General features: G+C 41.6%; 1 protein-coding gene across 1 annotated transcript; it reads left to right on the top strand.

The window, feature by feature from the left end:
- The first annotated feature begins 106 nt into the window (after positions 1–106).
- LOC147335750 (uncharacterized) lies at positions 107–4,879 on the top strand. The gene is made up of 3 exons (XM_086281678.1): positions 107–281; positions 414–481; positions 2,037–4,879. Exons 1-3 carry the CDS (start codon positions 253–255, stop codon positions 4,655–4,657), a joined length of 2,718 nt encoding a protein of 905 aa, XP_086137804.1. The 5' UTR covers positions 107–252; the 3' UTR covers positions 4,658–4,879.
- Positions 4,880–13,876: the final 8,997 nt, after the last annotated feature.

Raw genomic sequence — 13,876 nt, 5'->3', positions numbered from 1 at the left:
GAGTGTAGACAAAAAAGGAAAGTTAATGTTTTACATAAAATTCACTGAAGTCAGAAAAACAACAAATAGCCCTTTGCTCATAGCTCCAGGAAGTTGGTCACCTGAGGCCAGGTGAACTGTATTGCCTCCAATCAGACTGACAAGCACCAGCAGAGCTGCAAGATCCCCTACATGGTTCAAGTAAAAGATACCGACTAACGGCGCTGCTGCAGCTTTTACTAGTCGTATAAACCTGGAAAAAAGTTGCTGATCATGTTCAGCAACTTTGCTCCTCACCTGAGGTAAACGGTACACAGTATTTTGTGGGGTTTTTTTGCACATGCAGATAAAACATCTGAAAAGCACTAGCAATTATTTGTGACGACAGTTCAGTTCTATCTATCTACATTTGGGTGTAATTTTTATCTCTCCAGAGTCCTTGTGTTTGTGCCGATCTGTGCAGCCATCGTGCTGTTTATTGTGTGCCCAGATTCTGCGAGAGGTGAGCCCAAGCATGCTCATCCTAATGGCTGTTGTGGGGTTTTGCTGTGCATGTGTTAGCTGGAGAGTCATAGTATTTATTTCAACAAAGCTGATGGTGTTAATGATGGCAGAACGCACTTTTATCAGGGATGTCACAAACAGTTTCCAGGTCATTTAGATAAGGATCTTATTTTAATAAGATCAATTTGATTCCATTTTTTAAATTTATAAAGTATCAACAACAACTGTCCCCTCAAGTCACTTTAAATTGCAAAAGTAAAAATCCTGCAATAGTAGAGAGAAGATTGTTGGGGTTTTCAGACAGGGGTGGGGGGGCAGCCATCTGGCGTGAGGGAAGAAAATAAACATTTCATCTTCAGTAACAGTAATCTTACATCATATAAGGGAAGATTATGAAATACAAGTGTTACAGTCAGGAATCAGTTTTTAATCTAAGATGCCAGAGAATTTTGCATGACTCACAAGTCACAGGACCATGGTGCAGACTGCCAAGTTCATCCACTTTCTGAAGCTGAGCGCCCTCTAAAGACTAACTTTCTTCTGACTTGATTCCTCTTGCAAACAGAAGGGTTGAATAGCAGATGATAGCATAGCAGCAGATGATCTCACCGGCACAAACTCTATAAACGCCAAACAATTTAATTTGAATCGGTGGATTTAGCTAATGTTTATTTATTAAATATAGTGGCGCAAACATGATTCATTTAATAATTATGAAAAAACATTTGCAGTAACAAGACTGCTTAGCTTCCCATCTTTAATTCTGCGGTGTTGTGTTCAGTGTTTCAGTTCTGTTGTGTTTAGATTGTTCTTCCTGTGGATGTTTGACTGTTTCCAGAGCAAAGATTTTAACAGGTCACCGTGACTTAGACTCCTCTAGAAAATAATAACTTGCTGTAAGTGTCGTAGTTAAGATGTCAGTTAAATCAAATTGGTTCTATATAAAACTAAGGTTATATAAAATGTATTCAGTTTAATATCCTGTGAAGCTCTCATTTTTGGTACATGGGGTGAAAAGTTTGCATAACACTGTTCTTTTTATTACATTTTTAAATATAAGTAAACAAACGAAAGCAAAACAAGAAACTATGTCAAAGAGATGAGATGCTGCTTTTCCAGATTCACAACCTCTGAGATTTCCACATAGAAATGTAGTGATGATCCTTGCCAATCCACTTCACCATGGCTTTCCTTGCTAGCATTAAAAGAGAGGGTAGGATATCATCAGCATACAATAAAACTTTGTTGTTTCGTACCAGTTGTAATTCCTTGAATATCTGGGTGTTTGCCTGAAATTTTAACAGTGTAATGAGGGGGGAAAGCTTGAAACTGAGAATCGACAGCAGCCTGAAACCAGAGCTTCCAAAGGGATTACTTGTAGATACAATGTCGTCATTATGTGAAACTTTGGCAATCATGTAGGTCATCAGACCTCTTTCAAGAAGACATAACACGGGCTTTAAACCTGCTAGAGTTGTCAGTCATCCAATTGCCAGGCTATATGATATGTAAAATATTTTAGTTTATAATTTTCTATCTGTTTTCACTTTCAGCCAGTTACACAGCAACTCAGAAGCACAATGGAGCGACGTACAACGCCTGGAGACAACTTTACACTCCGTATAGGCAACATCGTCCCGCCTCTACTGGTCTGCTGTCAACAGAAACTGGACTTCACACTGGAACTGATGACGAAACTAAGACGCGTGGAAATTATAGAGGGACTCCGTCAATCATTGATCAGCAATCAAAACCTTTACAGGTTACACAAGGTATTTACAGTGACGGTCAAAACAGCCCAGCAAGCAGGCAGTCTCGAGTGAGAATAATAAAAGTGCAGAGAGGCCATAGAACAGATGGAGCGAGGCCGGCAAGCAGCTTTTTAACTAGCAGATCCTCTCCCCAGCACGGAGGGCAAAGCGCAGAGAGATGGAGGTCCAAAGGGAATGACCCCACGCTCACTCAGAAAGAAGCCCTAATTGGAAATTTTCATGATTCCCAGTCAATGATTATTAGAAAACCACCTACAGAAAAAGCTGGCAGTCACCAAAGCTTGAGTTTTTCAAAAATTTGGGACCTGAAATATATTCCAAAACCTTACAGCAGAGGACAAGTTGCAAAGACTGATTCTTCAAGGACGGATGAAGATAAATCTCCTGGAAACCCATTTTCTTTTTCTCTTTCTTCATCCCAGACGAGTGGTTATTGGGAAACACCAAGGGGGCGTTACAGTGACTATAAAGAGACAAATGAATCTCCAGCAGTTGGGGCACAGAGTACATGGAGAGGGAGTCAATCAAGCAATTTTCTCAGCTCTACAAGTCATCTGGCTCCTCACGCAACATCAATCAGCAATGGCGCAAACACCCCCATTATTAACACAAACCCAAGCGCAGAAAAACTGACATCATCCATCACAGATTCCCCCCATGGGCGAGACTCAATGAGCAACGGTCAGACACAAAGACACAAAAAGATGCAAGCGTATCTTTTCAAGGGCCCTGAGACCTCAGTTAATAGAGTTGTGGGAGATGGACGAGAGGCTTTAAGTGGACAAAGCAATGCTTTCATTACATCAGATAATCAAAGGCCCTCTGATGTACCTGCTGCCAGCAGATTTGGATCCAGGTATTATAACACAAAAGATACAACCAAGCAAATTACTTCCAATCTGCCATATCATCATACTAGTGCGGCTCAGAATGATGAACAGATGCACAAAGATTTAAAAAGACCCATCTCCAGCTTAGTTCTTCCTCCTCACATCACAGAACAATCTTCCGATCTCCATCTTGCTCCAGTAAAAACGAAGAATATGGCAAGTTTTTCCCCTTCACCTCACATTTATTCCACACACGGGTATGCCACCAGAAGTGAGGAACCTCTTTCAGTCAGCAAAGTCAATGCAACTACAAGAGATTTGGTGCCAATCCAAAAACCAGGAGGGGGCACACAAAGTATCTTTGGCTTCAAAGAGTTTAAAAATCCTGTGTGGCAAGCTGTAAAGAAGCCACGCGCTCTCACCTTTAAAGAACAGCCAAACTCCAAACAGCACAGCTTTGAGAACATGAAACATTATAAGTTTAAAATGTCAAATTTTTACCCTGCTCTGCTCCAAAGGTACAGTTTTGGCCAAAGAGGAGGATCTGCTATTACTACAACACCACCGGTAATGTTGGAGAAAAACCCTGTAGTTTATTCTTCACCTTCACCCAGCACCTTAATCCCAGTCACAACACCCATGCTGTTTGTATCAGGGTTTATGCAAGTAATGACACCTAAAAGTGACCCTGGTGTGGACAGAAACCTCAACTACAGACAATTCAGAACCTACAAAATAACAAAAGCTCCAAAAAGATCCGACTCTCGACCACTCGAGGGAGCCAAACCTTCAGTTCAAGGACCGGACAAATCTGCCAGACTCCAGCAGGATCTTGATGGTATTAAAGTCGGACGTCGACAGACCTCAGAACCGAGAAGCTTCAAAATTTCCAATCAAACTGAGCCAGGCAGCAGCAATACATCAACATGGACTCCAAAGGAGTTGAGCAGTGTTGACCTTAAACCATATTTAAAGACAGCAGAGGATTCTGTATTAGTCTTACCTGGTAAAAACAGCAGCAGACCCTACACTTTCCGGAGATTCAAGTCCTTAAAAAACACGACAGCACAGGCTCGCAACAAAATATGGTGGCAACACCCGATGCAAGATCCAGTATCAGCATCTTACATAGTCTCCTCCGCTCATTTGAGGTCAGCGGGGCGCCTCACTTTTGCATCAAAGCAAAAATCAGAGCTAAGGACACCCAACCAAAGCAAACCTGCTGAGATGAAGGCAACCCTGCTCCACACCTCCACCAGCCGCTCCGTGAGAGCCAAACACGCGAAGGCAAGACACAGAAACAGCAAAAAGCTCGGCGATTCTACATTCACCAATCACACTGTGGCCATAGTCAGGCTGCCCAAGCGCCCCGCCGAAGTTAAAGCCGTCACTTACACCGATGTTCTTCGAAGTGCTTCGTTCAGTGGTGTCATGGAAACAACAGAATCTCCTGACAGGCCAACTGATATGGATCATTTTCCAAACGTGACAGCTACGACCGAGCAAAAGAAAGCGATGAACCGTTCGAATTTAAACTCTGATGATGATGATGAGTACAGTGGAAAAACATGACCAAGAACTCTGAGGAAAATACTGATAATGAGATGGGAGATTTCAGCGGCACAGAGAAAAACAAGGCGGATAAAAGCGAAAAAGCCAATTATGAATGGAAAAAAACAGATTTTTTTTCCAGATAATGAGGAAAGCGGTGGCTCTGAAGTTTTATCAAGTGTAGTAGGAAGTCAGGCATTTACAAAAGATTTGCTAGAGATGGAGTACCTACGAACTTCTACTGAAAATGTTTCCTTTAAGTCAGTGAACCTGCCTCACCCAGATAAAAAAACAATAAAAATGCTGGAACAGTTCCAATAAAAGCTGGAAAAGTACACATGACAGTGTTTTTGTGCCAACAAACATTTCTAAACAACATGACTGAGCTGATGGATATACTATTACAAGGGCTGAGCTATAAATGGCTGATTAAACCGTGTTTACATTCAAGGGTACTTTTGTTAGTGAAGTTTATAGCTCCTGATACCAGCTTTAAACAGTGACAGTCTGTTTCCTTTTGTTTACATTCTTCGCGCCTGCTGAAGATTTAAACTGGATTTATGCGTGCAACGGGCTGATCGGTCTTCTCACCTTGGAAATGGAGCATAAAGAGCCAATTGACTAAAATGTGCAGATGTTTAAATGCTAGATTTGTGATGAGCAGCTGTGCAAATCTTTGTCTGCTGGCAGAAAGAGCATCGTTGAGATGAGCAGTTCTGTTTCTTGTCTGTATATCTGCTGTGATGCTCCTCTGTATGTGCTGCACCATACAAATTAAAAGGCTCATAATTTACTTTTGTTGTTTGTTTTGTTATAATTTATTGTTTTAGGTTATAAGTACCCAGCAACAAAGAGGACTAACTGGACAGTGATCTGCAGAGTTTTAAGGATAAACACTATAAAGACCCTTAATAGTAATGTAACTGTAATAGTAGATGTAATATTAGGACGATAACAGAAAATACCCTTAATTTAGCTTCAAAAATGTGAAATATGCACCGTCATTGCAACCAGAAACTGTCTTCCCTCTGAAAACACCTCAGTGTCTAATTACATAAAAGGTCTCTGTAGTTTGGTGAAATTATGAGATCTCATGAGAATATTTCAAACATCTGTCCTCACCTTTTCATGTAGTGAGGAGGTGGTATTGAGCATCCTGGTAATTTTTATAATTAGGCTAGCATTTCCAATACTTTAAAAGCCTGGGACTTTACTAAAGTTGCAAAAAGCAAGGCCTAGGAAACGTGAAAGATTAAGTAGCCTTCATAGTTGAAGCTAACAAAGTATTCTTTGTTTCTAAATATAACCAATTAGCTTTTCTTCCTAGGCTAAGTAAGCCCAGTGCCAGCTAACAAAGTAGGTTTTGTGGCTAAACCTGACTTGTAGGCTCAAAGACTAATGTGTAAGATGTTCCCATACACACCCACTTTGTTAGCTTTAGGAACAAGAACCGCTTAGCCAAAGAACAAAAGCTAATGGGTCAGGTTTAGCTAACAAAAGCACAATTTGACCAATTAGTCCTAAACCTAAAACCAGTTAGCTTTGATACTTAATGCTAACAAAGCAGGTTTAAGTATAAAGCTAGAAATACCTTTTGGCTTAAAATGTTCTAAATAGTATTTTAGCTCCTCCAGCAAAGGATGGATGAGCTGCAAATAATGATCACGTAATGTATCAAGCTCACATTTGTCTTTTACAAGAACTTTTGTTTTTTCCACTGCATAACCTCCATGCACACTACTTACAACTTCACCATAGTTCTTGCTCCTGATGTACTGAAAAACATTCAGTTCAAACCATTCAGCAAAGTCTAACAAAAGACTCTTCATGATGATACATTTTACACAAAATGACGAAGAAATACCAAATGATGAGGTAGTTTGAAATATTGCATTGCTATCCATGTTACCACTTGGATCCTGCAGTGGTTGGCACAATTTTCCCAAGGGGCCACATGGGGGACTGTTGTGGATGACCCAACCAATAAGCTAAACTTCTGCTCAATATGAATTTAATCTCTGTATTATAAACAGTTACTGATCATAGTAATTGCTACAATCAGGCCCTAATGGTGGCTCTTTGGGAAAATGTTTTGCCCACCCCTGTTAAATGTTCATGATCATAGATGGAGTGATCCTATTGGTTGACCCCCACATCAGGAAGCTGTGGTTTTGGCCTTCCTATTACTGTTATGCTAACATCAGTAACATGATCAGTGAAATTACATATTTTCATGCTTTTTATGGCCATGATTACCACTGACCATGCACTCATAATCCTCCGGAACTCAAACACATTCATTTAGACTTGAATGAGATTCATTTGTCCTGAATATGAATGTTCGTGAACCTCCCTGACTTCTCAGTGGATTGCAATTTTCACTAGCTTGTCCAATACAGTCAGCCAAGAAAAGACAAGAAAACTAATCACTTTCTTTGTGCACTTCACACATTACCAATAACCTGTGAATTGTGACGGCATGTGACCCATTACATTTCTGCCTGGTTACTAAAGCTTATAAAGCCATCTTTGTGCCTACAGTTAAACTGATAGGTGTAGTGCATGAGGTGCAGGAGTTTAGCACTCACCCAGATCCCACTGGATTGCAGTATGCTGATGTTGCAATATTTATTATCCACATTATGAATGATGCCAAAAGCATGTTGCTCTAGTTTAAATAATAAAGAAAAAAATAGTCTGTTCAGAAAAGCTCTGTAGTCTGTTCCTGGTATTACTGATGTATAATTTCCTGTCTAGATATTTAAATGAACTGAATGGCTTTAACATATTTTCCTAATGCTGCATCAGCTCTCCTGCGTTTCTGTTCTTTGTTTCAGTATTGTTTAAACCAGTAATTTGTGATGACTAGCAGAGTGCTTTACTGGAATTCTGGATGATGTGGAAAACTCAGCGTGCTGGGAATGTATGATAACGCAGCCTTTTCACTGAATTACTCCAGCTCTGACCGAGAAGACGTGAAATGTGGCTTTTTGAGCGTTGGTTTTGAGTCGTTTGGCAAATGATTTGCGTTCTATAATGTCAAATAGAAAGAGGGAAAACAGAGCAAGGTCATTGTTGAGGCTTTTTATAAATGGATTGTATTCCTTGTGTCCTCATTTCCATGCAGGCAGTGGCTGTTCAGCGTGCTGACACAGATTTTCCATCTCCTGTTTTTGAGCTTACATTCACGCTTTCAGCATGCCGGTCTCTGAGATGGAAAACTTGATCCTCCTTTGCCCAAGTGGGGCTTCTTTGAACTCCATCAACCGATCTCATAAGTTTACACAGAGTAATTCATTAAAACGCTCCATTATTTACCCTATTTGTCTCGAATTAAACCGTAAAGGGAATGCAGATGTAGTACACATTTAGTTAGTTTCAATCACAAGGATGTAGTCATCACTCTGTTGCTACTCTTCTGTGTCTTGTCAGTTTTAGCTGAATTTACGGATAGCACACATTGAGTGACCTGATCTGGTTTTGCAGCAAGAGCACAGATGTTCCACTAGATGGCGTGGCTCATCCACTGTATTATCTAATGTGATAAAGTCAAGAGGCTTTGCACTTCTCATCCTGGGGGTCTGCTGTTGGCCCACTACATGACTTTTAAGTAAAATGAATTCACAAAGATCAATTTTCTATCATCATTGCAACAGATAGTAATCATTTTAAATCCATTCCTTTCCTTTATCGATCAGACAATCAAGCGTTCAGTTTTCGGGGATGCTGTGCCGACACTAAACCCAGATCACAGCTCCTCACAAGTCCATTCACACCTGACCCTTCACCTTCTCTCAGTACTCCACTTAAATTCCAGTTCTACACTTGTCCTCCATCTACACCCTGGAAGAGGCCCCAAAGCCATGAGAAAGTGGGAGGGTTTTTTTTTATTTGGAGGGGACCTGCCAGTCAAAGTTAAACACATTGTATATTGGATTAACACCCCCCTCCAACTCTCTACCAATACCCGTGGAAAGTGGGACTGTCCACTTTCCCATAGAGCTGAGAGGTATTAAGGTGATATGATGTTTGATGTTATGAGGTTTCCATGTGCTGGCATGTAAAGGCGTGGGCCTGCCGGCTCCTTCAAACTCACCCTCTTTCTGTGCTGCCTTTTGTGTTAGCTGAGTGTTGTGTGTCGAGTTCACACAATTCCAAGTTTCTATGCTCGCCTAAAATATTCTCTATCAGTGTGTGTGTGTGTGTGTGTGTGTGTGTGTGTGGTGTTTTCTTGCAAAGGCTGGCCCTCCCTCCCACTTCTACTGTGAGGGGAATTCTGTACCATGTGTCTGTGGTTTTCAGGGAGCTTTCAAAGAAAATAAAGCACTGAGGCCTCGCAGCCCCTCCTTACTTCCCTCCTCCTTTCTTCTTCTTCCCCTCGTTTCCCCTCACTCACTCCCTCCATGTGGCACTTATTGTTTTTTACAGTTTCCACCTCCCCATTTTTAGTCCAGCCAGCCAGCTCCTGAGTGACAGAGCTAATTTCATACGCATCCTATAACCCAGACAAATCCATAATCACAGCAAACAGTCTCTCACGAGTCGGCTGAGAGGGAGAGTGAGAGCTGGGTGGTGTCGGGAGTAGGAAGGGGAGGGAGGGAAAGACAGAGAAAGGCTTTTTGTTTGGCTATGTACACTATGTGAAAGAGGGGGCGGTGAGGAAAAGGAACTGGAAATACATTAGAAAATGGTTGCGTCGGCTGTGGTGTTTGTGGCTCAGATGGCTTCAGATGTCATGTAGTGGATGGACCCACACACATGGATACCATGACTGTGTGTAAACTTACTTTACTGAGTCTGCAGTGATTAACTTTGCCCTAAGGCTCATATATACATGGAGACAAATACAGGAACGTTGTAGGATTAAGAGAAGCATCTTGCATCTGGCTGTAGTCAAAGGTTTTATTGGCTTATTTATGGTTTAATGTGGCTAACTGTAAGGGGGAATAAGGAAAAAAGAGCATAGCTGTTTCTAACCTCTCATGAAAAGTCCTTTCTTAGTCAAGCTTTCTTGACATATCCTTAAGTAGTGTTCAGGAATAGTTAGAAAGGCTTCTTGAAGGACATTCAAAGCTCTTCTTTGGATGTTTCTGCCTTTTGTTCTGTTCTCTATCGTGCTGATCCCACACTGCTTCAATAATCTTGAGGTCCAGACCAATCCATGACTGATAGTTTTCCACTGTGTGTTTTTGCTACCCAGGTATTGGCATCGTGTGCACTGGGATATTTTGGGATCACCGTCGTGCTGAAAAATTAGGCTGAACCCAAAATTTCAAACTTGGACTCATCACTTCCTGTTGCCACTTGTTGTCAGTCCAGTTCCTGTGTAATCTGGCATACCTTCACCGTTTCTCTGTTTCCTTTCTGCAAGAATGAGAGCCTGAACAGATCAACAGAGGAGCAAGACGAATATCTCAGGTCCCGCATCAGGTCATGCTGTTTTTCTTTTTTTCCTATTTCTTAAGGAAGCGCTTTCCCCCCCCCCCCCCCCCCCCCCTTCTGATACGTTTGGACAGATTCAATAAAGGAAATTGGAGCAAATTGGATGGAAAATGAATGAAAAAGCAGCCAATGTCCAAAGAAAAACAACATTGGAAAGGATTTCAGAAAAGCCTTCAGATGTTTTGCTCGAGAGCACTTTAAAAAACCACATGAAAATCTACCTCCTTGGAAGCAGAATATAAAGAAACGAGGGATGGCTCAAGACTTTTGCACAGTACTGCAATAGAATAAGTGTGAATAATGTTGAGGAATCACTCTTGAAGCATGGAGTAGTGCCCACATCACCGTTCCCACATGTGCTTCTGGAACAAAAGCTTCATCCATGCCCTACATTCATCGAGCTTCCTGTGGACCGCACCATGGAGGAAGTCATAAAGACCGGAAGACTTCCTGTATTGTTGCCAGCATTTAGCGGTACAAAGTGTACATGATGTGCAAGGCCAGAGACTAGTGATGTAAACCTATAAAAATAGATCGCTTAGCCTCATCAAAGGGCCCAAGACGTACATCTGACGGGAGATTTATGCATCTGTTTTCTTTCTGCAGCTTTAAGACCTGTTTTTACTGCGCTCAGCAGATGTGTTGATGCTTTAAAGCAGACTGGAAATCAAACTATTTTAGGAAATGATTTTCACACACACACTCGACGGAGCTTTTAGCATTCTTTCATATATTGAACATCAGATTTCATACCATTCCTTGATTCGTTATAACACTAACTACAACAGCCTTGATTTTACAGAAGCAGACTGTAGTCTAGTACATCATGCAAGCACTCTTTGCTTGCATGCTTAGTGCATGGGATCATTAATGTGCAGTTACATCATTTTTGAGGACTTAAACTGAAGGAATTGTTAACCTGCAACAAACTGAAGTTTCCAAATCCTAGCTTCAATCAAACTGAGCATACACTATATTGCCAAAAGTATTTGCTTGTCCCTCACCCCTTCACGCTTCCTGTTTTTAGTCCATAGGGTTTAATATTATGTTGACCTGGAGGAATGTTTATGGAAATTTTTGATCGTTCTCCCAGAAACACATTTGTGAGGTCAGATACTGATGTTGGATGAGAAGGTCTGGCTCACAGTTTCTGCTCTAATTCAAACCAAAGGTGTTCTGTCAGGATGAGGTCAGGACTCTGTGCAGGCCAGTCAATGTCTTCCACACCAAACTTGCTGGTCCATGCCATTATGGTCCTTTCTTTGGTGCATTGATGTGCATCCATTCTGGAACAAGAAGAGTCCATCCCCAATCTGCTGGATTACCAAATAGAGAAGTGTGATTCGTCACTGTAAACAACACGTCTCCACTGCTGTAGAGTCCAGTGGTGGCGTACTTTACGCCACTGCATCCGACACTTTGCGTTGCACTTGGTGATGTAATGCTTGGATGCAGCTGCTCGGCCATGGAAACCCATATAAAATAATATAAATATAGTGCATATTGAGGTTCAAAATAGACTCTTGCACTCAAAAATTGCACCATTAAGTAGCTTTTTTTCCCCTCTGTGGTGTCGATCATATCTGCTATCACTGTGGAAGCTCACCGTAGCATTTTTCTCGAGCACTTTAAAGGATTTATGTACTCTGTGAAAAATCTGACACCGCTGGGAACTCCAGACATAAAGCTCATGTGATGTTCCACATAGGGACTCCTGTGGTTATTTAACTGAATTTGTTCACACGATACTCTGCAGGTATTCCTAATGTTTATACAAGCAGGGTTATAGAGTGTATTTGTGCCACTGTGTATGTATTTGTGCATGTAGGTGTGTTTGTGTAACTGCAACACAGATACAGTATGATGAACACATATACAATAACGAGATTATTGGCAGTCAGACACATCAGGTCCACCCGCTGGCTCATGGCCAGCGCACCTCCCTATGACTGAACTTTGTGTCCTCTTGCTTTGGCTCCCATCCACCATCCGTCTTCTGCTCTCTTTCAGTCGTTTGTCTTCGCCAGGGATGCTGTCACCATAGCCGAGCCTGGCATCATCGCTGGCTGTCGCCACTACTACCAGATGGCCGCTGTGTCCATTCTCTCCTTATGATGCTCTGCATTTCCGCCTTGTCTTATTTAACTGTAATGAGATTAATTTGAATGAGTTTATCTGCTGTGAGGGCCTCAGAGTGCATCACAAAGATGGTTTGCTTCTTCATTTTTAGTTCACTGATTGTGGATTTCTATAGAAACAGGGACATTCTTTGTGACAGTGTTTAAGGTCACTCAGTAAATCAGGAGCATTGCTTGCCTAAGCACTGAATAGGACCAGAGAAATGACTGAAACTATAATGTACTAGACTATTTTGGTAAATGTCGCATTTCTGATGTGTTTCGGCCTTTCAGGCCACACTACAGAAGAAGCTTCTAAAAGTGTCCTTCCAGGGTCAAGATGATCTGCATTTAAATGTGGACAAGGAAAACATCCTAGGCGTGCACCTTTATCTGCTTTTCTGATGTGACTGTACACCGTGTTGTTATTAGTTGGCTTTTTATGGGCCAACATTTCTAAATAGTTATGTTCATAGCGCCACCTGTTGCTTTGGCATGCTCTTGACAGCAATTCTTTTTGAAGATTAAAATTTTCTGACCCACACTCATACAGCTCAGCTCAATGTCTTGTTTATTGCATCCAAAAATGAGGCTACGGCATGTTCACGGATCGAGCCCGAATCAGTACTCAACATTTAGCAAATCACAAATGCACAAACAATTGGAGCACAGATTACAAGTTTTACAGTTTTAACACTTTTGTCCTGCACTTCCACCATCTTGGATGGTTAAGTCAGGGTTAGCGGGGGTGCCTCAACTTTCTGATTTGGAAATCTGACTTGATGGGATGTTCTGGTGGAATAGGCTGACTCAGAAGTTGAGATTTCTGATTTTTGAGTATAAATGGTGTGAAGAATTAGTCATGCCCCTACGGCTACCTGTTAAAATTCCCAACTTTGCAGCACAAATGTATGGAAGCTAGTTCACGCCACAGATTTTTCCTCTTTTTTTCCATCCATAAGTCAGAATTACTTAAATTTATTAAGTAAAATTTTGAGGTACAAACTTTAAGAATTAATTACAAAAATAAATTAAAAATTCAGTTGAGGATGCAAAGTTCTGCTTCACATAACTAAACGCCCCCTTCATAATGATCTAGGGGATGCACTTGACCATGTTCGCACTTTCTTACCATTCATTTTGTAAATATGTGTGTATGCACTGGACACATCTTGTTTATGGATTCATTATCCTGGCTCCTGCTTGTGTAAACTTGTGTAGACCCTGGGTGTCAAATGTTAGGCCTGGGGGCCAGAATCAGGCCGGCATGCTGGATGAAAAAATATGAAGGAGGGCATAAATTTGGGACTTTTAACCGTATTTTTACATTTTTAAATGGCCTGTATTCGTATAGCGCTTTACTTAGTCCCTAAGGACCCCAAAGCGCTTTACACTACATTTAGTCATCCACCCATTCACACACACGTTCACACACTGATGATGGCAAGCTACATTGTAGCCACAGCCACCCTGGGGCGCACTGACAGGCGAGGCTGCCGGACACTGGCGCCACCGGGCCCTCTGACCACCAGAGGCAGTAGGCAACGGGTGAAGTGTCTTACCCAAGGACGATTACAAGACGAACTGCCAACTCTTGAGCCACGCTCGCCCACTTTTACAGCTTTTCTTGCAAATAACACAGACAAACACACACACACACATTAATACTACACTAAAGTTG

Source organism: Aulonocara sp. 'chitande type north' Nkhata Bay, linkage group LG3 (assembly GCF_057382095.1).
Source record: "Aulonocara sp. 'chitande type north' Nkhata Bay isolate Kocher_YH1m ecotype deep benthic linkage group LG3, A_spYH_male_GT1.1, whole genome shotgun sequence".
NCBI classification, from domain to species: domain Eukaryota; kingdom Metazoa; phylum Chordata; class Actinopteri; order Cichliformes; family Cichlidae; genus Aulonocara; species Aulonocara sp. 'chitande type north' Nkhata Bay.
Note: the sequence above shows the minus strand (reverse complement) of the source record. Positions and strands in the feature narration are given on the sequence as shown.